This window comes from Corapipo altera, unplaced genomic scaffold (assembly GCF_003945725.1).
Source record: "Corapipo altera isolate COAL_440 unplaced genomic scaffold, ASM394572v1 116, whole genome shotgun sequence".
In the NCBI taxonomy this organism is placed as follows: domain Eukaryota; kingdom Metazoa; phylum Chordata; class Aves; order Passeriformes; family Pipridae; genus Corapipo; species Corapipo altera.
The window spans coordinates 288,407-312,269 of record NW_020884953.1 but is presented as its reverse complement, the minus strand read 5'-3'; the positions used below and the strand labels follow the sequence as shown (position 1 = coordinate 312,269).

The 23,863-nt window shown below is 41.7% G+C and overlaps 1 protein-coding gene across 9 annotated transcripts in view; it reads right to left on the bottom strand.

The window, feature by feature from the left end:
• PKHD1 (PKHD1, fibrocystin/polyductin) overlaps nt 1-23,863 on the bottom strand; it is a 261,116-nt gene that overhangs the window by 127,532 nt on the left and 109,721 nt on the right. For all 9 annotated transcript variants that reach the window (XR_003530915.1, XM_027663423.1, XM_027663422.1 and 6 more), the window contains 6 exons: nt 13,748-13,955; nt 12,394-12,551; nt 10,418-10,612; nt 9,175-9,300; nt 6,418-6,551; nt 1,486-1,598 (listed from right to left, as the gene is read on the bottom strand). Coding sequence is in view for 8 of the 9 variants with exons in the window: in XM_027663423.1 (XP_027519224.1) it covers nt 1,486-1,598; nt 6,418-6,551; nt 9,175-9,300; nt 10,418-10,612; nt 12,394-12,551; nt 13,748-13,955 (934 nt within the window). In the remaining variant the exon portion in view is untranslated. The remainder of the gene's footprint in view (nt 1-1,485; nt 1,599-6,417; nt 6,552-9,174; nt 9,301-10,417; nt 10,613-12,393; nt 12,552-13,747; nt 13,956-23,863) is intronic.

Below are 23,863 nucleotides of genomic sequence, written 5' to 3'. Positions count from 1 at the left end.
GACTGATTCTTTACAGTGCATGTATTGGTGAGCAGATTTTTCTATTCATCATTTAGATATCTAAAGTCTTAAATCTGTAACAGTTCTCTCATGAGACTTTATCATTTAACCCCAGATCAGAGACTGGTAGATAACATACTTATTTTAGCCATCTAATCATGCCAGTGAGCATATTTAAAATATTTTTTCATGCATTTTCAGAATTAGCCACAGCGGGACTAACAAGTGTGCAGTGTCACTGAAAGATGACATCCCCACCTTGCTCATGAGTTTTCAGCATCACCTTCAGATGAGCCTGATATGAATTTGGAGAGATAAGGCTTTTCCTTATCTTGTATTCAGTGAACTTGGAGTACAGCCCTAATGTACATGTTCCTGGATGCTGCCCTTGGTTTGACTTTCTCAGAGATTTTAAATCCAGATTAATATCCAGATTTCCTCAAAATTCAGGTCACTCTATCCACTGATTTTCAGTATAATATTTTTTAATATAGTTTCTGTTTTAGGGAAGTACAGGCAAAAGCTCTTGTGAATAACCATTCCTGCATACTACAGGAACAATTGTTACATGAAATGTCATAGAATCATGGAATCACAATATGGTTTGGGTTGGAAGGGACCTTAAAAATCACCTGGTGCCAACCCCCTGCCATGGGCAGGGACACCTCCCACTATCCCAGGTTGCTCCAAGCCCCATCCAACCTGACCTTGAACACTTCCAGGGATGGGGCAGCCACAGCTTCTCTGGGCAACCTGTACCAGAGCCTCACCACCCTCACAGGGAAGAAATTCTTCCTGATATCTAATCTAAATCCAAGTGTGTAAGAAAGAAATTGTGCATCTGTTCTCCTACAGCCATTCTCTTCTCAAAATTCCTGGTAGACATAGAAAATGAGCTTTCAATTCAACACATCATCTAATGCTTCAGTGCTTTCCTGTTGATGAGGAAATGTGTTAAATGTGGCACCTTAAATTACCTTGGGACTAGTTAAATAAGACGGTAAAGTAGAGGAGCTTATTAACAGCACAGGGAATTCCTACAAGTTAACAAACAGGGCCTGTAAATGATGAAGAAAGGACCAGGAAGTAAAGGAAAGAAGTGGCTGTCCAGTCCCTGGAAATGTCCAAGGCCATGTTGGATGGGGCTAGGAGCAATCAGGTCTAGTGGAAGGTGTCTCTGTCCATGGCAGAGAGTTGGAACCAGATGCTCTTTAAGCATCTTCCAACTCAAACCATTCTATGATTCTGACTGTATTTAAACTAAAAGGAAACCAGAAAAACAGCCCCAAGCACATCCCTGACAAACACTGATCCTGCCCTGCTGCAGATAACTCTGCTTACAAGGGAGGAGGACCTGAAAGGGAGTAAAACTGGGGGGAAAAGTTCTGAAAAGTGCGGCAAGGCATTTTCTGCCCATCACTGCAATTTTAGTTGTCACATCCATTCACTGAAGGAAAACCTCTTTAACCAAAAATCCCCAAGTACCTCGTGCAGGAGTGAGCTGTGTTCTCACTGAAGGACAGGAGAGGCACTTTGGATGGTCCCTCAGGGGACAGATGAAAGAAATAGCCATACCCAGCACCACACACTGTGTTACCCTGTAGAGAAGAATATGTAACTGAAAATATATTACCACAGATTTCTGGAAAAAAAAAAATCAGCCTAAAAAAACCCCCAAATTAAAATCTCAGCTGAAGTCCATTCAAATTCTGGTAAGCATGGCTGGTAAAAGTCTTAAAAAAGCTGTTTTAAGCCAGATAACAAGGGTTGGCCAAGCAGCAGAGACAAATGACAGAAAAAAGGTGTTGTCACAATTCTTGAAGAAGTAGGTAAGAATAAAATGGGTGGAAAATTTACACTTAAAAATTCCTTTCTATAAAAGATGGAAATGTCGTGAAGGAAAGGTAAATCACAAACTATTCAGTTTATTGATTTCCTTCTCGATCTGAATCTTTCTCCTGTCTCACAAAGCAAACATAGGATAAGGAAATATTTGCATTGAAAAAGGGATCCTACTAAAAGTCAAGAGAAAGCAAAGAACATAAGGATATGTCAGTGGCTGAACAATTAAACTTGCTTACACTTGTGGTAAATTATGTGGTTTGAATTATTTTTAACAGAGTAAGTGAATAACCATGGGAAGATGTGCTGTAAGTTGTTATTTAATATCTCTTAATTAAGAAATTAAACAGTTACATTTTTATATTATTGCAAGGGGTAAAAATGAGTGAACATAAGGTCCAACTGGTCTTAAAATTAGGAGTTTGGTACTTACAGATTGTGTAGCAAGTGGGTTGTGTGGGTTACCTTTAGTGGGTTCTGAGCTTTTCTACTCTAGGGCAAAAAAACCTGTGGTTGTCTGTTTAGTTTGGAGAACAGCCGAACCCAGCTGGTTATGGATGGTGTCCATATAACAATGTTTTCATGTGTGCACCTGTGCAGAATCCCTCTCACCCGCCTTCCATGTGTAAAAATTTGATGCTGAAGTCCACCCTGGTAAACTTAGGCTCCCTTTCTTAGAAAAAAATAAGGCATAGACATGTCCAGAAGGCAACTCTCCTATCCTCAGACAAGATTAATTGCTCTCTGGAGGTGTCTTGCTCACTAAGATAACCTTTCTTGAAGCTGTAAGAGGAGCTTGTTCTCTAACATCTGGACTGACATCCACCACTACCATTCATAGGTCACTGGACACTGTTAAAACACTAATGACTTTTTCGTCCCTGATGGTCCAAATCAAAGCTGAGCCTGACGACCTTGAGGTGAAATCCTCCATGTACCAATTACTTTCTTCTGACCCATCCAAGTGTGCTCCCCGCAGTCCTGATCCCTGACATCTGTCAAGGAACAAAGTACCAAGACCCAAAGCTCTGCTTTCTCTATCCCCAGGTACAACTGCTGCTCTTTCTGAAAAGTGCAGCCACAGACCCTTTTCCTTTAACAAAATACTTCTGCAGTCCAGTCACATCATCCCCAGGATCTTTTACTTGAGACTCCAATCGTGCGTTCTACACATGATTCATAAGGAGAAGAAAAAAAAAAAAACCCTGCATATTTATTCAGCCAGCCAGTGGCTGGAGGGCAGGGGTTTTAGGCAAGCAGGGAATTTTGTGTGGAAATCAATTCTTTGTGGAAGTCAGTATATTATGAATGTCCGTGCAACCAAAATTCCGGAGAGAAATTACCTCCCCGAGCATGGCAAACACCTGGAGCTGTGCACGGCAAGTCAGTAAAATCGAGTGGCTGACGTTTTAAGTGTCTCTTAACCTCACAACTCTGCTGGTGTAAATATTTCATGAATTTCTTTCAGATAGCTGGGACTCAAACTGTTGACTTTAAAGATTAAAATTAAAGCTCTGGACAGCAGGCCCAGCACTGCTATCCTGGTTTAAGAACCTGGCAGTGGGCCCAGCGTGCACCCACCTTGCAGGAAACGTTTTGGAAAAGGTCTCAGTTGGGATGAAATGGTGAAAAACAATGGTATGGTGGAGAATGGCTGGGTGGGGTGACACTGGGGAACAAATGCATTTGCCAGCAGTGAAATCAGTCACTTTTACCAACAGTGACCATCAGTCACTCCTCTGACACGGGGACAGGGGCTGAGCTCCACCCCGTTCATTCACTGGAGCTGTTTCCCACTCCTCAACATCACGGTAAGAAAGGAAAGGGAGGACCCTGTTGAATTTCTCAAGCCTAGTCTGTACCTTGTTATGCATGAGCTCTCCATGCTGGCTCTAGGATTTCAGGGCATTGAAAATATTTATTGGGATTTACTACGAAAAGTCTAAGACTCACTGGGCCCGAGAGACTCAAGAGAAAAAAATATAAACCTACTTTTAAAGTTGCTTTTCCTGTACACAAAAACAAAACAAGGGACATAGGGTAGAAGTTTCAGTGACAAAAGAGGCAATATCCCAGAGGGGCATCTTCAGTTCCTCATGCTGACAGCATTTAAAAGAAAAGAAACAACCTGTAAATGAAATTGTCAATGACACTAAAAAGTGATAACCTGGGCTCACACACTGTATTTAAAAAAATATATATAAAAAAATTATATATTGCAATAATCATTTTGCATTCATACTGTCCAAGTATAAAATTTTATCTAACAGTCTGATTCACCAATGCACTTAAGAGCTTAAGTCAAATGGAAACTAGAGGGATTTGGGTCTCCAAATGTCTTTGTAGGCTCAGGTTTGAGTGACTGCTCTGTCCCAATTTCCACACCTTTTAGGACACCACTGATTTTCAAGGAAATTTAAGCTCTTCAGCCACCGATGCAAATTTAGGCTCCCAAGTAAATTGAGTAGTTATGAAAATATTATTGCAGGTCTCACTGTGGTAAAGCTTAACCCATCATGCACAGAAGATGTAACACTGTAGGCCTAGAGCTCCCTGGCTGTCTTAGCTGCAGTCTTTGCCTTAAGGATTGCAGCCCCTAAGTTTAAAACCAGTAACTGAAAGATGGAAATCTGAAGATAAAAAAAACCAAAACAAAACAAAAAACCAAACCAAAACAAAAAAACTACCAACAACAAAACAAACAAAAAAACCCCACCAAGAAACACCAAGACTGACAAAGACCTAAAATTAAAATCTAAAGGGGGAAATTTTTCATGTCTTGGCCTGGAAATCAGACAGCAGGAAGATGAGTCTTTCCCATGACATTTTTCAGATTTCTCCATTAAATTAAGATTATAAATACCTAAAAAACACTATTCAGTTCTTGAGTCATTTAATCAGATAAAAGGTGCTGAAACATCAAGATGCTTGTGCTGGACCACCATCCCCTGAATTTAGGGATTATTATTGTACTAAGGAAAAGTCCACTATTGTTTTGCTTGGGAGAAATGTGACTTCTATGTCTTCCAGAGCTCTGCTTGGTTCTGTCACACAGGAAGCGCAGCTAATAACAATTTTAAGCTGGGCAACTTCATATTTTCCTTTTGCTGCTGCAACACCTCAAATATCCCACTCCAAGAGAGTGTCCATGACAAGGGTTATCAACAACCCTTCCAGGGCCATCTGCTGCTCCACCTTGAGCACCAGAGCTCTGGAGAGCAGACTGAACCCCCTGATTTTGACACAGCTTTGGGCATCTCTGTGAAGACATGAGAACTGGGAGGGCTAAATAAATGTGCTGAAAATCCACCACAGTCAGTTCACACGTCCCCACAGAGGCAATTGCAGCAAACCTTTTCAAAAGCTGAGCCACTGGCAATGGAGTCAACGCTCCAGGGTAAGTCAGTGCACGACAGTACAAAACTGTGTTTAATGAAGGTGAAATTCATAAGATCCTGCCTAGTTGTTGTACTTTTTAGCCACATCTGATGGTCTTAACAATGATAAATATGCCCTTGAGGGAATTGCAGAAAAGTCCTCTCCTTCTTTATAACTACTGCTGTCCTTATAATAACGTAGAAATGTGTTGGTCTCTTTTTCACCTTCAAATTTAGGTGCAACTCTTTTTCCGTGGAGCAGAAGCCCAGGGGGTGATTAGGTCTTCACATACAGTTAGTATTTGGTTTGGTTACTGTGGGTTAACAGCGGAACAGGTTAGGATAGTTTTTTAAATTAAAATATGCATTTGTCACTACTGAGAGTGTGGTAAGAAAGGTCAGTTTCAGTGAAATTCCAGGCTTAAAAATAGTTGGGAAGGAAAAGTGGTTTGAAGTTGCTGAAAATTAAATTTTTTCTTCCATGGAATACTTAAAAGTGACTCTTTATTCTAAAATACAAGACCAACAAAAGTATAAACTAAGAGAAAGCATCAGAGAATTAGTGAATAAAAAGATTTTTACTGAGCTCAGCTTTTTGATGTGAGCGCTGTTACTCTGTTAGCTCTTTAAAAGTTCAGTGTTTTATTACTATTGAATAGAGAAGGTTCATTTCTTTTAAAATCAATGTCATTTTCATAGGACAGGGAATACATTCTTCTCCCCTTCGAATGCAAATATACGTACAATGTAATTTTAAATCCAGACAGAGATACATTTGATATTGCTGCATTTTAATGTGTTTGTCATCAGTCTATTAAAATTCAGATTTTTTTATATATATAATGACAGAAACAGGAAACAATTGTCCAGAAGCTAGACTACACTTTTTTCCAAGTTTTCTGAATCTGTGAGTATTAGAAAATAAAACAACTTTTTAAAGTATCTCAGTATGAATGATCTCACTGTAATATTTCATTCCATGCAAATGCAGAAAAATTTTGAGTAATAAATTTGCCCATGAACATAATTTATATTGTAATATGCACTTGTTTCAATATCCCATCAGAAGCACAGGTTCTGACAGCTCAGCCACGAAGCAAATATTGTGTATACGATCTCCCAGATAAATGAAGCTCTGCATCTTTCTGATATCTTTGATTAGAAAGGAAATGTTCTGTCATGTACCTGAACTTCTCACCTTGATGAAGTTGGCAGGAGCCCTGATGTAAATCCCTGCTGGTGACAGTGTCTCAATGTTGGATAAACCATCAGTTCCAGAAAGGCCAATCACTATGTTGTTAGTGACTCTGTTCCCCTCTTCCAGTCCCTCACCTTTAAAAGAAAAAAAAAAAAAAGAAGGGAAAAAAAGATAAGAAAAGTAAAGAAGAAAAATAAAGGAAAAACAAAGGAAAAAAAAGAAAAAATTAACATAAATGTACATATAGCTGGAACCTCCCTATCGTCATGATTCTGCATTTCAATGCACACAAGTCCAGGTGTTATATTCACGTATATTTACCATACTAGGTGTTATATGTGAATATATCACCAGCCATATCTACTGTATTGCAAGCTTATGCTGAAAACAAATAATATATATGTTATAAAACAGATTTACAGCTGGGAAAAAGAGAGATTCAGAGTGGGAAAGGGGCTCACCTCTGCACAGGCATGCTCCTGGCAGTACTAGGGCTCAAAGTCTGCTCTATCTCCTGTGTCTCCATTCACTACCCTACCTACATGTAAGAAAATTTCTAAATATACTTAAAAACACCTGGTGGAACTCTACAAAACAGTGGAGCATTGCCCCCCTAAGCAATGGAGTATGAGAAGAAAGAGGGAAAAATCAATCACCCAATTGATCAGACAACTCAGACTCGTGGGGTACCTCACATCTAGTAACAGTATTGAAGTAGGAAAAAGAAAACGAAATATGTTTTTAAACTACACCTTAAAGAAATGAGCCACTCAACAGCAAAAAGTGGACAGTCTTTGACAAGACAAGACTTTGACAAATCTTGGACAGATTTTGGACAAGTCAAGTCCAAGTAAGGACAGAATCACAGAACACATCAATAGGATAAGAGAAAATGGACTCAAGTTGCACCAGGGGAGGTTCAGATTGGATATTAAGAATAATTTCTTCATTGAAAGGGGGGTTCAAATATTGGAATGGGCTGCCCAGGGAAGTGGTGGAGTCACCATTCCTGGAGGCATTCAAAAAACATGTGGATGTGGCACTTGGGGAAAGGTTTAGTTGTGGACTTGGCAGTGCTGGGGCAATATCTGGACTGGATGTTAAAGGTTTTTCCAGCCTTAATGGTTCTATAATTCTATGATCAGCATACGATCTCCTGCTTTGGTCTTTTGGAATAAGAATATGAAATAGAACATCTCTATTTGTGTCACATTAGGAACAAATTGCATCTATTTAGTTTATTAGTAAACATAAACTATTATTTTCATCTATATCTGCTCAAGTTCTGTTCCAAATACAGATTCCTTCCTCAATGATTACTACTCCTAACATAAGCCACTTCACAGGAATATCTACATCCTTTGGTTTTGGGGATGGCACTAATTACTTTTAGCTTTCCCTCAGTCTTTTGAGCCTTTCTCAACTTTTTGGAACAGAATCTATTTAGGAAATATCTCTTTTCCAAGCTGTATTTACCACAAACCATCTCACTACCAGAGCACAAACAGCATAAAGCAGTTCTTTTGACATCCATACAAGTTTTTGAGGTGCCTTAAAAGGTTTTAGCTTTCAAGCTGAGACCTGGTGTGTCAATAATTTTAAGCCCAGAGTGACTTTTTATGACTGTCTTGCAAACCCCCTGAAAATAAGGGTTTTAAATGAAATCAGTGAGGGAGTCCAATTCAGGACCTGTAAAGAGGCAGCTATAATAAATATTCCTTCACAGGCAACAAAATGATACATAAATTCATCCATCAGACCCTCTGGAGCTGCTGACAGTGAAGGCATTAAAGACATCTTGGGGATAAAGTGTATTCAGGCTGAAACTTCAGCTCAGCCCAGAGTCCTTTAACTCCAACACATGTCTCAGCATGAGTGAGCCAAGGGATGCCAGCAGGTTGCAGATCTCGTTCTGCTTCCCCATGGCTGAAAGGATTCTGTACATCACCTTGAGCATCTCTCTGAGCCAGCTCTCTTCATCTGCAAGACGTGTATAATCACTCTCAGTTTATAGTCTCCTCTGTTTAAATTGTGATCTATGACTTCTCATTATGTTTATACACAGTACCCACCACAGGGACTCGCTGTGTGTGTGGAACTGCAGGATCAGGACTAAAGGCTTTCCCCCCCCACCTCTGTTTATCTTAAAATTGGTCATTTTTTCACATCTCTTATGGAAAATGAAAATCGAGCTCTATCTTTAGGTATTCAGGCGACATGAGATCCCAGCAGAAGATGCTGGAAGTCAGTCTCCTGATGGTTAGTTAGGAGAAATATTTTGTTGTTTAACATTTTTGTTGCTCCAAGCTCCAATTTATTTAAGTGCTAAATCCTCTGCTTAACTTTTAACATATGCTTTCACTCCATTATCTTTGATGTCAAATGAGTGGAGTTAAAGGTAAGTATGCTCTTAAATGCTTCACTAAGCTGGGATCTTAAATATTGCATAATGACGCTCTTCTGAAGATGGATTAATCAATCCCCTAAAAGAATTCTACTTCTCCTTGTTCACTTAAAAACAAGGGATGCTGACCAAGTGAAGACTGTCCTGAAGAGACAGAGCATATGGTCAAATGGAAGTAGTTTCTAGGAGTTGTTTGTAGAATTGTTGGAGCTTTATTCCAAATTCACTGACACAAGAAAATGCAGAAGAAGTGATTAAAGTTCTCAGAAGGCAGTTAAGGATCTGCATTCTTTCCATTTTCATGCAAATGGCAATCAGCACATGTTAGGTAGATATTTTGCTGCTTCACTTACCCAATACAAACCCATGGCCTGAAATGTTATAGAAAACATTGCTGTCCACACTGAGGTTTGAGATCCCAGTCAGGTGGAGTCCTTGGCCAAAGGAGTTCAAAACACAACAGCCATGAATGTAAGAGTCTGGAAAGAAAAGAGGCCTGTGATAAAAAATTCACTCTGCAGCTTGAAGGTTTGGAGAGTTTTATATTAGCTCCTCATCCTTCAATGGTGTGTAATTAATCTTTTGGTCCCGTGGGACTGTGTGGTTGCAACTGCCCACCCTTACTCACCTGGCAGGTCTTTAATCACAGGTGGGTATTGCTGAGGAAGGAACAGGAGGAAGGAGAGGGCCTGAGCACAGAAATGGGAGGTGTTCCACTATTGTGAGGAAGAAGGAAGAGATCCAGAGGAAGGACACAGTAAGATCCCGAGAGGGAAGTATGTTATGAGCTCAGGTAGTTTGACGATTGAAGTGGGTTTGAAGGCGAGGAAGAACCTTGCAGAAGGGCAGTGAGGACAGGGCAGGTATCTTGTACCCCTTCTCTAGCCAGGCATAGTGACCTGCCCTCCATCCATGGCCAGTGCTGCCTTCTGCCACCAGGAAGCCTGGATCCTTACTCAGTGCTGAAGATGGCTTAGGAAATAGTTGCCCCTGTCCTTGGCAAGGGGATTGGAATTAGATGATCTTTAAGGTTCCTTCCAAACCAAACCATTCAATGATTCTATGATTCTGTGAGAGGCATAAGTGTAGCTTAGCTGAAGGGGAAAGTCCCATCCAGTGCCCTTAAAATATTCTTTGAGCCCACCTAACTTGCTCCTGTCACTACCAGTCTTCAGAGCCGTCATTGCCACTTCCACAGAACTGAATTTGGCACTTACCAGTGACAAAGTAAAAAGAACTGAATATGTTCCTTATCCTCTGGGTGATAAAATTAAATTTTGGACTCTACTTAGCAGACAGTCCTGAGACACCTTTGGGCTCCCTCATAGTGTATCAGTGCATTCATTTCCAGAACTACAAGCAGCACACCAACACAGTAGTGTAGCATAAAAACAAAATATTGTTTTAGGAAGAAGCAGCTGAAACAACTCCATAACTGAGTCTTGGACCACGGGTGAGGTTTCCTCACATTTAGCAATCCAGTTTGTCTGCTGACTCCAGAGCTAAGCAGGTTTTGAGAGCATCTGCCCCAGCTTTGGGCATGAGAAGGTGAATATTTGAGATCATTCAAGCCCACCTCCAGTACAGCCAACTCACCTGCCATCCACGTGTTGCCAGTAACAGTCAGGGCACTGCAGTGCTGACGAAATATTTGGCCAACATGGTGGAATTGGACACCCTCCAACTGGAGCCGACTCGCCTCTCCCTGGAAAGCCTCCACAACCACGATGGCTCCCAGGTCCCGAGCCCCCAGCTGCCTCTCACTTCGCTTGTACAGGCACTTGGAGCTGCCTAAAATACAACCCAGTGGGAGCTGTGAGAGTCACTTCTCCATGGTGATCATGGGATGTGTAGGGTGAGACCCACCACACTGATCCAGTAAGACCTCCAGCTGGGCCCAAACACAAATACCCACAGGCAAACATTTCTGATGTTCCCTCTAAATTGCCTCGTGGTTTCTTCCCTAAAAGCCTGGACATTTTTAGGGGAAAATATATCAAACCGAGTAGGAAGCTGTTGTAGTTTTACATCTTGGGAAGTTTCTTGAGTTTAATGATAGATGGTCCTATGCATGAGGAAGATGGATTTGACTTTGATTTCCCTGGGGTGAGGTTCTTGAGAAGGAGATTGGGCACGGATATATGGAACTAAACTGAAACAAGACATTTTGAATTTTTTTAAAACTCTGCTCTCCTGACTCTCCCTGCAGATGGATGGGGAGCTGTTACTACCCAGAGCTGGAAGACAAGATTAGAGATTAGGAAGAAATTCTTGGCTGTGACGATGGTGAGGCCCTGGCACAGTTTGCCCAGAGAAGCTGTGGCTGCCCCATCCCTGGGAGTGTTCAAGGCCAAGCTGGATGGGGCTTGGAGCAACCTGGGCTAGTGGAAAGTGTCCCTGCCCATGGCAGGGGTTTGGAAGTAGTTGATCTTTAATTTCTTTTTCCACCTCAACCATTTTGTAATTCCATTATATGAGAAGGTAAGTAAATCATAGGGCTGGGGAAAATTCCTGAAAGACACCCTTCCGTGAGTCTCTGCTCAGGATATTTTGGTATGAGGAGAAACAGGCTATGAATGTGTTACTTGAGCTTGTTCAGTGGAGGTGCAGAGGGGATCTCAAATTCCAGTAGTGCCTGCTTATGCTCAGTAATGCTCATTTTTCTTTTTAAGAAGTTAGATTAACCACAAAAAAACACTGCTCACTCATCTTCTGGTGACTCCTCTGAGAAATCCTCCTATCCTTTAACTCAAATAAAAACCTCAAATAGTTAGCACATTTCAGAGACTGTATTTATGAGTTCCACAGAAAATGGACCATAAATCCATGAGTAATATAAGCAGTTGGCTGCTGGATATCAAATGAAGTCTTGTGTCACAGTCTGAAAGCCCAAGGCATTTTACTTTTAAAGGAAACCTTACACCTGGGTTGCCAGATAACCTAACTCTCCTCAAATTATAATCACTGTGGCCAATTCTGCTTCCTCAATAGATGGTGTAAATCAGGAAGCCACCTGTTAGGCTTCATGATGTTTCATACAGGTAAAACTAAAGGAGAACAGATATTTAACATTTTTTCACCAGTGATACTATGTGCATCACCTGTTATTTTTCTCTTGGCATCCCAAATCGCTAAACAATGTCTCAATATTTTACACTAAGGAGTACAAACAGCATTGGGCTGTTTTGTTTTTCCTTCTTCTTAAAGTGACTAAATAGTAAACACAATTAAAAATTTAATATATTATGTACACTGAAACATGTTTTCAGAAGATACTTTCTTTTCTACACCCTTAGGCTCAGGCAAAACTAAAGGGTCTTTCCCAAGATGGCTTGAAACAACAATGTGAAAATAATACATCTGAGATATTACAATGAAATGCAGTTCAACTCCCAAGACTTCACATTTCAATGTCAAACAATGTTTGGAAAGACAAACTCTCTTCCCTGGCATTGGTATGTCTCAAAATTATCCTGTGAAGGAATAGTTCTGATACACGGCGATGCCACAAGGGGATTTCAATGGAGCAATTTTCCTCCTCAGTACATTTCTGTGAGAAAAGACCTCCTCACCTTTTGTAACACCTGCTTTTGCACACTCTCTGAGGTGGGACATCCTCTCCAGGGTGACATTTCCCTGAACAACAACCCTTCTGCTGATCAGTGCCACCACAGCACTCAAAGGCTGACCTTGGCCATTGACCCATCCCTCTCCAACACTGTGGGAGTACCTAAAGAAAAACACAGAAAAGACATAAAATCATCTGCACCTGCAAGTTGGCAAGAATTATATTTATGAATTATTGTTACTTATGTTTATGACATCAATAGCCCAAATTTAGAGCTGGTTTCAGTCCTTTTCTATGGACATATAGTGTGGCACATCCAGTGTAACTCTGTATACGGGGTAAATAGATTTTTCCTTGTCTAATGTTTGTTTTCATCTTTTTATCTCTCAAGCTCACAAACTTCCCTTAGATTATGTATATAATATATTATTATATTATCAGGAAAAGGCTCTTCACCCAGAGGATGGCAGGGCACTGAACAGGCTCCCCAGGGCAGTGGTCACAGCCCCAAGACTGCCAGAGCTCAAGGAGTGTTTGGACAACACTCTCAGGGACATGGTGGGATTGTTGGGGTGTCCTGTGCAGGGCCAGGAGCTGGACTCAGTAATCCTTGTGTGTCTCTGCCAACTCAGGATGTTTTATGATATGACATTTACAGCAAAACACTTTAGCCTTGGAATTCTCTTTCCAAAACATATTTTGGTGAAAATCATCAGTACTTTCTTCCTCCAACCCCAATAATTTCTGAAAATGATACCATTGAGCTTCCTGGCCATTGGAGTTGGGTTGACTTCTAAACAGATAACATGTTTCAACACTGGAGATGATGAGAAGTAAAGTTTGTCCAAGGCCTCCATGCACAGTAGATGAAGAGAGCATAAGGCAGTGAAATTACCACTCACTGGAAATATGGAAGCAATATTTCCAAATAAAACAATTCAATTTAAGTGTATTCCTTAAGTAAATCAGTCAAAAAGAGGGGATTTATTATTTTTTACAGAAGTCAGACACTTTTTGTGAAAAAGATGCACTTTCTCAAGCAATTAACTATGCAGGAAATTTCTTTTTCATTCCTATACTGAGGCCACTGGACTCTACTGGCCATGACTGTTTTCTGCTTCAAAGGTTTTCTGAATTCATGGGAATGATACAGAACTTAAAGACAGTCAGAAACATTCAGCATTGAATGTCCACTGGCTTTAGGGAGAGTGAGAAAGTGAAATAGCTCTCACCACCTTTGTTAAAGGGATTTATGTAGTTATTAAGTCCCACAGAAAACAGCAAATCCTGACTTTGATCAAATTTTCTCCTTGTTTAGCTCTCTGATGTAAAAATCCCCTTGGCTCTTGAAAGGATACCTGAGTGGTGATCTAAGGTGCAGCTCTGTGTTGTTCACAGACTCGATAACAGCCACTTCTTCCTGCTGCTGGGCATCTCCAAAACCTGTCCTTCCCACCACGATTTCATCACCAGATTCCCAGTCAACAGGTTCCTGGAGCATTAATCGTGTGTCGTTAGCACGAGCTGATGATTTCAAGTGTGTGAAAACTATTTTGGGCATCCAACCTGAAAAGAATAGGAAAAAAAATTTTAAAAGAATTTTAAAAAGCAAGTCAGTCAACTCTAAAAGAACAAAATAAAACAGGAGCAACACGTTTCTGGTTCAAGGCCAGGTTGGTTGGGGCTCTAGGCAACCTGGTCTAGTGAGAGGTGTCCCTAGCCATGGCAAGGGGTTGGAATGAGATGATTTTTAAGGTCCCTTCCCAACCAAACCATGCTCTGATTCTATGACGCTTCTATGGTTAGAAAACCCTGTCTCACTTAGATCATCCCACCATCATTCATTTCCTCCTGATGCCATGCAGGAGAAAGGGAATTAATGCTACAAAATAGGATTTGTGCACCTCTCCTTGGATCAGAAATGCAGTAAATTCCAAACAACATCTTCAGTTCATATCTTTTGTCTTTACTGGTCCCAAAAAAGCTGAAAAAACATGCTGGTGAGAAGTTTGTTCAAGAAACAGTGGGAGATGAGGTTCAACTTCATTCCCCCAAAATAACTTACCTCTGTGAGAAACCCTCTATTCTTAATCACCCTTTGTAACCAACTGAGAAAAACCCACTCCGCAGGGACCATCATCCTTCTCTGGGTTCTCAGTTCTCCAGTTCAAAATTACATACAGGGAATCTAGGCCTGCAAATAACTGGCATTTACAAAAACATGTTCTTCTGTCCAAAGAAAGACAATGGAGTTGGTGAAAAGCCTAAAGAACAAGTCTTATGAGGAGACAGGCTGGGAGAGCTGGAGGTGTTCACCTGGAGAAGAGAAGGATCCAGGAAGAACTTGGAGCCCCTTCCAGAGTCTAAAGGGGCTCCAGGAGAGCTGCAGAGGGACTTTGGACAAGGGCCTGGAGGGACAGGATGAGAGGAAATGGCTTCACAATGACTGAGGGCAGGATTAGATGGGAAATTGGGAAGGAATTCTTGGCTTTGAGGGTGGTGAGGCCCTGGCACAGGTTGCTCAGAAAAACTGTGGCTGCCCCATCCCTGAAAGTGTTCAAGACCAGGTTGGACAGGGCTTGGACCAACCTGGTCTAATGGAAGGTGTTCCTGCCCACGGCAGGGGGGTGGAACGAGATGAGTTTTAAGGTTTCTTACAGTCAAAACTATTCAATAATTCAATGATTCTATGCAATCTGTGTACAACAAGCCCCAGCGATGAAAAATCTTGCACTTTAACCCTCTCTTCTTCACTTCATGAAGTTTGACATTTCTTTTTCCCTAGCAGGCTTTGGAACAGATTGGTCCATCGAGATCTAACACACTGAACACCATCAGGGGAGAGTATGTGCCTCACACGCCCACCTTTAGTATACTTTCCCTTCCCTCCCTTGCAATAGATCATAATTTACCTTTAGCCCACAGCAAGTTACTGTCCTCCCTGGTTGTACTATAGAAAAGTAATAACACCAGAAATCACTGAGGGTAGAGGTTGCATCCAATAAATCATTTTCAAATTATTTTAAGCAAACTTTTCTCTCTCCATAACTTGTTTCACTTTCTTGTTCCTTATGCTGTAGTGCCCTCATTGCTTATGTTTTGTTGTCCCAATTCTTTCCTTAATGAAGTCAGGAGTAAGAAGTAGTGCCTCCAAGTCAATAAATTCACTGCAGAATCAGAGAAGGAAGAATCAACTCTTTATACTCTGTCATCTTGAAGTATATTGGAGCACCTGCTCTGTGTGTCAACAAAGGCCATCTAAACCTACCTGCCATAGGTTGAGATTGGCCCTACCCCGAGAGGCTGGGGGGCTCAGAGGTGTTTGAGTGCCAGGACAGTGTTCCCTGGAGAGCCAACCATCACTCATGTTGTTCGCTTCTGCTCAAAATCATATATCACAGCACCAGAAGCTGTTGGGAGGGCAGTCTTGGTTGTTTTGCTGTTGGTGTCTGTTGCGTGTAGGTGGACAAGGCCAGGGAGTGGCTGGGCTCCCTCTCTTCCCCTCCAGGGGGGAGAGGGGAGCCCTGCGACCCCCCAACTCAACCTTTGGCTAGAGTTAGAGTCAGCATTTGGAGTGTGTGCTGTGAAGGAAGAGATTCACAGCACCTGAGGTAAGAGGAGAGAGGCAGGCTTTGTAGCCAAGCCCTCTTCCCCCTCCTTTTCTGCAGTGAAGCTGTAGAGGGAGGCTTTTTCTTTCCCTCCACTGTAAGTGGAGGAGAGGCTCAACTTGAAGCTGAGCCAAGAGACTGGGCCATGGAAGTAGGCCCGGTGCTCAGGAGAAGAGTCCCAGGTGAAACTGGAGACGAGCCAAGAGCTCGAGAGTTGCCTGCCGAAGCTGACCGGGGGCAGCTGAGAACTGATGTGGAGGAATGAGGATTCCAGAATGTGGATGCTTGATAAGCTACACTGCAGCAGCCTACGAACCGAGGTGAGACACCGAGAGGGAGAAATCACCAGCAGCAGAAGAGCAAGGACTCAAAGTTATCTTCTTGGACTTCATGAGGAGGAGAGACTACAACAAACAACTAGAACTTGGTGAGAGGGGGAGTGTTCAGGAGTCCAGAACACTCCCACAGCAAAAGACTGTGTTACATATCAGCCTTAAAGACTGCTCCTGGACTAAAGTTAAAGGAGGGGCTTGAAAGGACTGACTGATAGTAATGTAATATATATATATGTATATATATAGTTGCCTTTAGTTTATATAGTATTTATTTGTGTAAATAAATGTATATACTTCCCCCTTCCCCTACAGAAGCCTCTGGTCTGAAAGTTTCTCTCCAGTGTTAGTATAAATTGTGGGAAGGGGTGGTGAGAAGCCTAAAAATTGGATTTTAGATTTCTAATGTGGCTCAAACTGCCACACTACCTAAGATACTTCTGACTAATTGCATTTTTATTTTTCTTAAATCAAACTTGGAATTTCTCAAAGAAAATCTTCCAGACATCCTGTGCTTAAGGTGCTTCATTTCATGCTATGAGTTGTTTTGGAAAGCATCACACAGATCTCCCTCTGCTCAGCCCTGGTGAGGTACATCTGGAGTGTTGTGTCCAGTTCTGGGATCCTCAGGACAAGAGAGGCAGGGAGCTCCTGGGGCAGGTGCAGCAGAAGAAAACAAGATGATGAAGGGACTAGAGCATCTCTGACGAAGAAAGGCTGAGGGAGCTGGGGCTGTTCAGTCTCAAGAAGAGACACTGAGAGGGGATCTCATCCAAGTCTGTAAGTGCCTGCAGGGAGGGGGCAGAGGATGGATCAGCTCTGCTTGGGGGTGCTCAGCAATGGGACAAGAGGCCGTGGGCACAAACTGATGCCCAGGAAGTTCCACCTGGACATGAGGAAGAACTTCTTTCCTGTGCAGTGACCGAGCACTGAACAAATTGCCCAGAATAGTTGTGAGGTCTCCCTCACTGGAACCATCTGGACACAATCCTGTGCCATGTGCTCTGGGATGGCCCTGCTTGAGCAGGGAGGTTGGACCAGGTGACCCACTGTGGTCCCTTCCAACACGACCCATTCTGTGATTCTGTGAAACTAATGCAGAAGCTGTAATGCGATAGGACATAAAATACTCATTAGACTCTGAGGGAACCAAACTAGAATGACTCTGTAGTAGCCCCAAAACACATACAGTGTAGACCCTGCATCCTCAGCACCTGCATCATTCACTTCACAGTTCAGCTTCTATTGGGCCACACAGTTTTCTAACGTAGACAAAGCCAAAACCCACCTTGCACAATTCATGGTCTCAGACACCAAAACCTCATCCTCAACACAGCTTTATCCAGCTTAAAAAAAAAAACCATGAATGCACATCAACCCATGTGCATTCTTTTACTAGCAGCAATCTCATAATTTTTATTCATTTACCTTTTTCCACTGAGTAGTTCTCGTGAATTTTTAGGACTGGCATAAAAGCCAGCAATTGGCAGCAGCCTGTGCACGTTGAGCAGTGCACAATTTTTCTTCAGCTCTGGACATTTTGTTTATAGTCCTGATTTGTGTGCCTGTGTTAATGTGTTTTCATGTGCATCTGTGTTCAGACACACAGCCGACTCCCGTTGAGTACATCTGTCACACACATACTACAGCAACACTGCTGGGCAACAACTCTTGTTGTTGAGAGGTGTGAAACCATTTCACATTCAAAACATGCTCTAATGGAAAAGTCTTGTTTCAGGTTTTTTTCCCCACTTCCAAGCTCTGACACAAAATTTTAAAGGAAAATCTTCTCAATTGTTTTTTTTTTTCTTCTAAAAGAAGAATATTCCAGGCATCCAAACATTCCCCCATTTCTTTTTTTCCTTTTTATTTTTTTCACTTCTTACTGTGCTCATCTCCCTGTTTCCCATTCCACAGTTTGTTTTACCTTTTTCCTGGTGATTTAGGTGGGGTGGGATATTTCTCTGTTTGTTCAAAATTTGTTTTCCATTTCTAATACATTTACTGTATTTTCATTAGGGAAAAGGAAACAAACAAATTTAGAGGATTCTACTTCTGTAAAATCATAGAGTCATAAAAATATTAAGGTTGGAAAAGACCTCTAATACCATCAAGTCCAACCATTAACCCAACACTGCCAGGTCCACCACTTAACCATGTCCCTAACACCATATCTACACATTTCCTTGCTTCCCATATATATTCCCACATAAAGCAACATCTGCAGGTCTAGTTGTTCTCTACTCTAAACAGCACAAGTGACACACAGGATATGGTCAATGATATTTTCCTGATGCCAAAGAGGGACCATAACCGAGGCTTCTTTGCCTTAGTTATAAATATTCCCAGCACTGTGGTTTTGGTGGGAGCCCATCATACACCCAGTTGATTTCACTTAGTTTGGGGAATGTGAGTTTGTTTCAGGTTCTTAAACATGTGATTTTAGATGCATGTTTGGTCTCTAGCTCCTGTTCTAGACAGACTGCTCTGATGTAAGTCCTGTGTCCTGTCTGCCAGACCCACACAGATCCCTTGGATACCATTTCGGGTGCTTGAAATAGCTGGGAGACAACATTCAGTGTCCATTAGTGTCTGCAGGGAGGGATCAGAGGATGGACCAGGCTCTGCTCAGTGGGGTTCAGCGATAGGACAAGAGGCCACAGGCAGAAACTGATGCCCAGGAAGTTCCACCTGACCTTGAGCAAGAACTTCTTTCCTCTGCAGTGACTGAGCACTGGAACAGGCTGCCCAGAGAGGGTGTGGAATCTCCCTCACTGGAGATATTCCAGAACCTTCTGGACACCATCCTGTGCCATGTGCTCTGGGTTGACCCTGCTGGAACAGGGAGGTGGGACAAGATGACCCACTATGGTCCCTTCCAACCTGACCCATTCTGTGATTCCATGATTCCTTTCCCAGAGATCTTCTCCAGTTTCTCTCTTTCAAAGAACCAACAGACTCTCTACAAAGATCATGAACTGCTAAAGGTGGTTCCATGGAACAAAACCCCTTTACTCGGCCGCCCTTTGGAGGCACAGAGCCCTCTTTCTTCTTTCCCCTTGCAAACAAACTCTATTTCAGATAAAACATGCAAAGATCATAAAACAATCTTCAGTGTCTGGCACTGGGCTGTGCAACAGGTAAACAAATTACCTGTTTGACAAAAAAAGGTTTAACAGATCAACAGCTGTGGTGTATTTAAATTATTTCTTTCCCCCAAAAAATACTGCAAGCAGAAACACTCAAAAGTGCTAAAAAATGGATGAATCTGTATAACTCCTTAATTATTGAACTGATTTTTAATAATTAACTTAGCACGGATTGGAAAAAGAAACACATTTTGAGATCCAAAGCAGAAGTGACTTCACGTTAAAGGGACAGGATAGAGCCTTTAGACTCGAAATGTTGTTGCAGGAAAAACAAGAATTGAACTCTTTACTAAATTACTTGACAGAACACACTTAAATACAGAGCAGAGCAGAACAGTGTTATCAATGCAGAAATACAAGAGGCTTGAAAATTAATTACAAATTAATTAATCACAAATTTAACACTGGGAACATCTTGGCACCAGGACCCAGGTTTGTACTTCCTGTTGGAAGCATGACATAAAATGCAGTTTTGTATAGACAAGGTAAAATTATTAAGAATGAGGCAATTTTGATGTGTACGATTCCACTCTTTTTTTTTTTAATTTCAAGCAGAGAAGAAAAATAGTATAAATTTAATTTCTTATGGCCCCTAACATAAAGTATTTTATAAATCTATGTAGGATGATATTTCACTTCACTAATTGGTTTTGCCCAGTCCTAAGTAGTGATAGAATACTGATAGTGATAAGACAAAAGGAAATGGTTTTAAAGTAAAAGAGGAGTGATTTCTATCAGACATTAGGAAGAAATGCTTAATTCAGAGGGTGATACGGCCCTGGCACAGGTTGCTCAGAGAAGCTGTGGTTGCCCCATCCCTGGAAGTGTTCAAGGCCAGATTGGATGGGGCTTGGAGCAACCTGGGATAGTGGGAGATGTCCCTGCCCATGGTGGGGGGTTGGAACAAGATGGTCTTTAATGTCCTTTCTAACCCAACCTATTCCATGATTTCTAGTTCAACAGGAGACATGAATTCAACCTTTACAGAAAGATCTCAGAATCACATCAAACCTCAGCAAACTCAGTCAGGTGTGTCAGGGCAAATTTGCCTCCAGGGTTACAGGAAAGTCTGTCTTTAGTTAAACAAAGTGTGAACTGAGTGCTGTAGGTTTAGACAAATAAAGTCCTTATTTATAATCCTTTGATTACAAAAGATGTGAATGTCATTTCCTCTTCCAGGTGTACACTGAGTGACTCACTGGGTACAAAGAATTCAAACTGGGTGTTTGACAGGGTACCTCTGGTCACCCAGCTTTGAAAGCAGAAGCTGCTACAGTTGGAAACACTATAGAGGGTTTTGAAAAAAATTGCTACAGGGTAAGGAGAGGCAGCTGCAAACTAATTAATTAGGAGACAAGTCCTATATTCAATGGGATATGTTCTGATATCACAGTTACCTCTTATTACCAGTGTCCCATCCTCCAGGGAATAACTTTCCACACTCCTCTTTTAGCTGAGCATGATCCCTTATAATCCAACCTGTTTTCAGCCTCCAACAGTCACAGCCTGCATACTTCCTTTTGAAAGGAGCTTCTGTCTTTCACGCATTTCTATTTAGTTACATGAATTTCGCCTTAAATCTATGGGATGGCCCAGGTCTAAGAATTTACATGACAAGATGACATGTTGCTTAGGTGGAAAACAGATGCCCATGACCTGAAAACTTTTTGGAGTAGATGTTGTTACTTACCTTTAGACACCCTGGGAACTACCTAACCAAGCCTAACAGAAACCAGTGGGAGCCACGTCCAGTCAGTAAGAGCTGGAAAACAAGTAAATGTTGGTAGAAACAAGATTCTTTAAACGGGTCTTAGGAGGATTGGTTCCATCCCTAAGCCTGCCGTGGTCTTTCTCCCAAAAATTGTTCAAATGTTTTAAAAAACCTTCACTTTTTGTCATGGGACAACCCTTCTCCTCTGACTCCCAGGACCCTGCTGGTCTCTCATCTTCTCTCCTATTTATGGCAAATTAATTAACTCAGTTGTAAACACACAGCTTGTTCATAGTGTTGACAAACTATAAAGCTCTTTTACACCTTCTGACTGTTTAATGGTTCTTTAAAGATGGGGTAATGAGATCCCTTTATACCACAAAAGGAATTTATGAGAACTGCAGGGCTCATACACACGATTTACTTACTAGGAATGTACAAGTTACTTCAGATAAGATGTCAATCTGTTGCATCTATATTGTAAATCTTTAGTGTAAATGGGAATAAGAGCTTTCAATTCCCAGGAACAAAGTGAAAAGGAACAAGCCAGTTATCCTCCCCTCAAAAAAGAATTCTGCAAGAGAAGGTAATAATATAATATAATATAATGGACTATAACTGTAATTTAAAAAAAAAAAAAACAAAACAACCAAAACCAAACCCAAAACCAAAAAACAAAAACAAAACAAAACAAAACAAAACACCAAACCACAACAACAACAACTATGGCAGATGGTTGGAATTAGAAGACTTTTAAGGTATCGTCCAACCCAAACCATTCTGTGATTATATGATTGTCTTTGGTAATAAAATACAACACACTTTACTCAAGCATTTGAGGTGTCAGACTACCTAAGCAATCCATCTTACTCTCCACTGTCATAATCCCCTGTTATTCCCTTTTTCCTGTCCAAATTGCACTTCCTAATCAAACCTAGCTTGGTCATTCCTAAAATTTTCAAATACCAAAGTGATAAATAGCAGAACAGCCACTGGAAATCAGTGTTTCAGGAAAAAATTGGGGGTTTTATATATATTTTTAGGTCCAGGAAAGAGACTTTTTGTCGTTGTTGCTTCAGTTAATAAAACAAACCACAAAAATAATAATGGATAAAATACCCTAAGTTAAAAAGAATAGGAAATCTTTTCCAGAAAGCCTCCTTAGTCAGGACAGCACACATCTGTGCTGCTCCAGCTCTGTATGGTCAAATGGATCTTCAAGTGCCGGATGTGTAATGAAGGACTTGGAAAAAGTATTTCAGAAACTTGGATTTGATGAAAATTCTTTAAAAAACTGTCACTGCTACCTCAGATCTTGCAGTGATTCGTCCAGTCACTGGCCGGGAAGTGTAAAGAACCAGAAAAGAAGAATGAGAGCTCCTTCCTTAAATTTTCATATGTGTTAAAAAAAAAAATTCCTGAACCATGAGCCCTCAACCCTCTGGACTTGAAAGTTTCCAGCTTATTTCTGTTCCCTGTTAATTCCAGTCTTGGGTATGTTTCCCAAGCATTTGCACATTTTTAGCTTGTTTTGCAATGAGAGGAGTTTGGACTTTTCCTTCTACACATGTCTCTGCCTGGAACTGGGAGATGTCTTTCCACTCCCGTGCAGTTCTGCAGGACACTCTACTGTGTATGAGTAGTTCCTGGGGAGATGCAGAGAGATTTCCTGCTCCCTTCTGCCACAACCAGTGCAAAGAGCTCTTCATTCCTGCCCTGAGGTAAAAAACTCTTTCTAATGTATAACTGCTCATTAACTCCTTAGGACAAACCAGAACTCATCAGCTCTTTGATGGAAAACTGCAGCAGCCTTGGTGCTGGGTGCTCAGGACCACACTGGGTATTTTGGATTGGATTAGAGTGTGGGCTCAAATTGTAGCTTAGAATCAGAGTCAGAGAATGGTTTGGGTTGGAAAGGACCTTTAAAGGTCATCTAGTCCAACCCCCCTGCAATGAGGAGGGACATCTTCAACTAGACCAGGTTTCTCAGAGCCCATCCAACCTGACTTTGAAAGTTTACAGGGGTGGGGCAGCCACAGTTTATCTGGGAAACCCATGCCAGTGTATTACCACCCTTACCATAAAAACATTCTTCTTTATATCCAATCTAAGCCTTCTCACTGTCATTTTGAAGCCATTTGCCTTGTCCTATCACTCTCTGTCCTTGTCCCAAGTCCCTCTCCAGCTCTCTTGGAGCCCCTTTAGGCTCTGGAAGGGGCTCTAAAGTCTCCCTGGAGCCTTCTCTTCTCCAGGTGAGCATCCCCAGCTCTCCCAGCCTGGCTCCAGAGTGGAGGGGCTCCAGCCCTCAAAGCATCTTTCTGCCCTCCTCTGAAGTTCCTCCAGCAGGTCCACATCCTTCTGATGTTGGGGACACAGCACTCCAGGTGGGTCTCACCAGAGCAGAGAAGAGGAGGAGAATCCCCTCCCTCAATCTGCTGGTCACACTTGCCTGATGACTCCATCATGTGGAACCAAACCCAGCATCAGGTACAAGTTTTGAACAAGCAGTGGGCAGGCTGAGACAGGAAATTTATACCTGTTCAGTCCCTCTGTGTCAGCAGACACAGCTTCAGTTTCTCTCTGACATCTTCAACCTCCTATGTAAAATAGGGCTGATGTTTCCCCCCTTACAAGGCAGATTTGGAGAATGAAATCCAAGTCTACAACTAGCCAG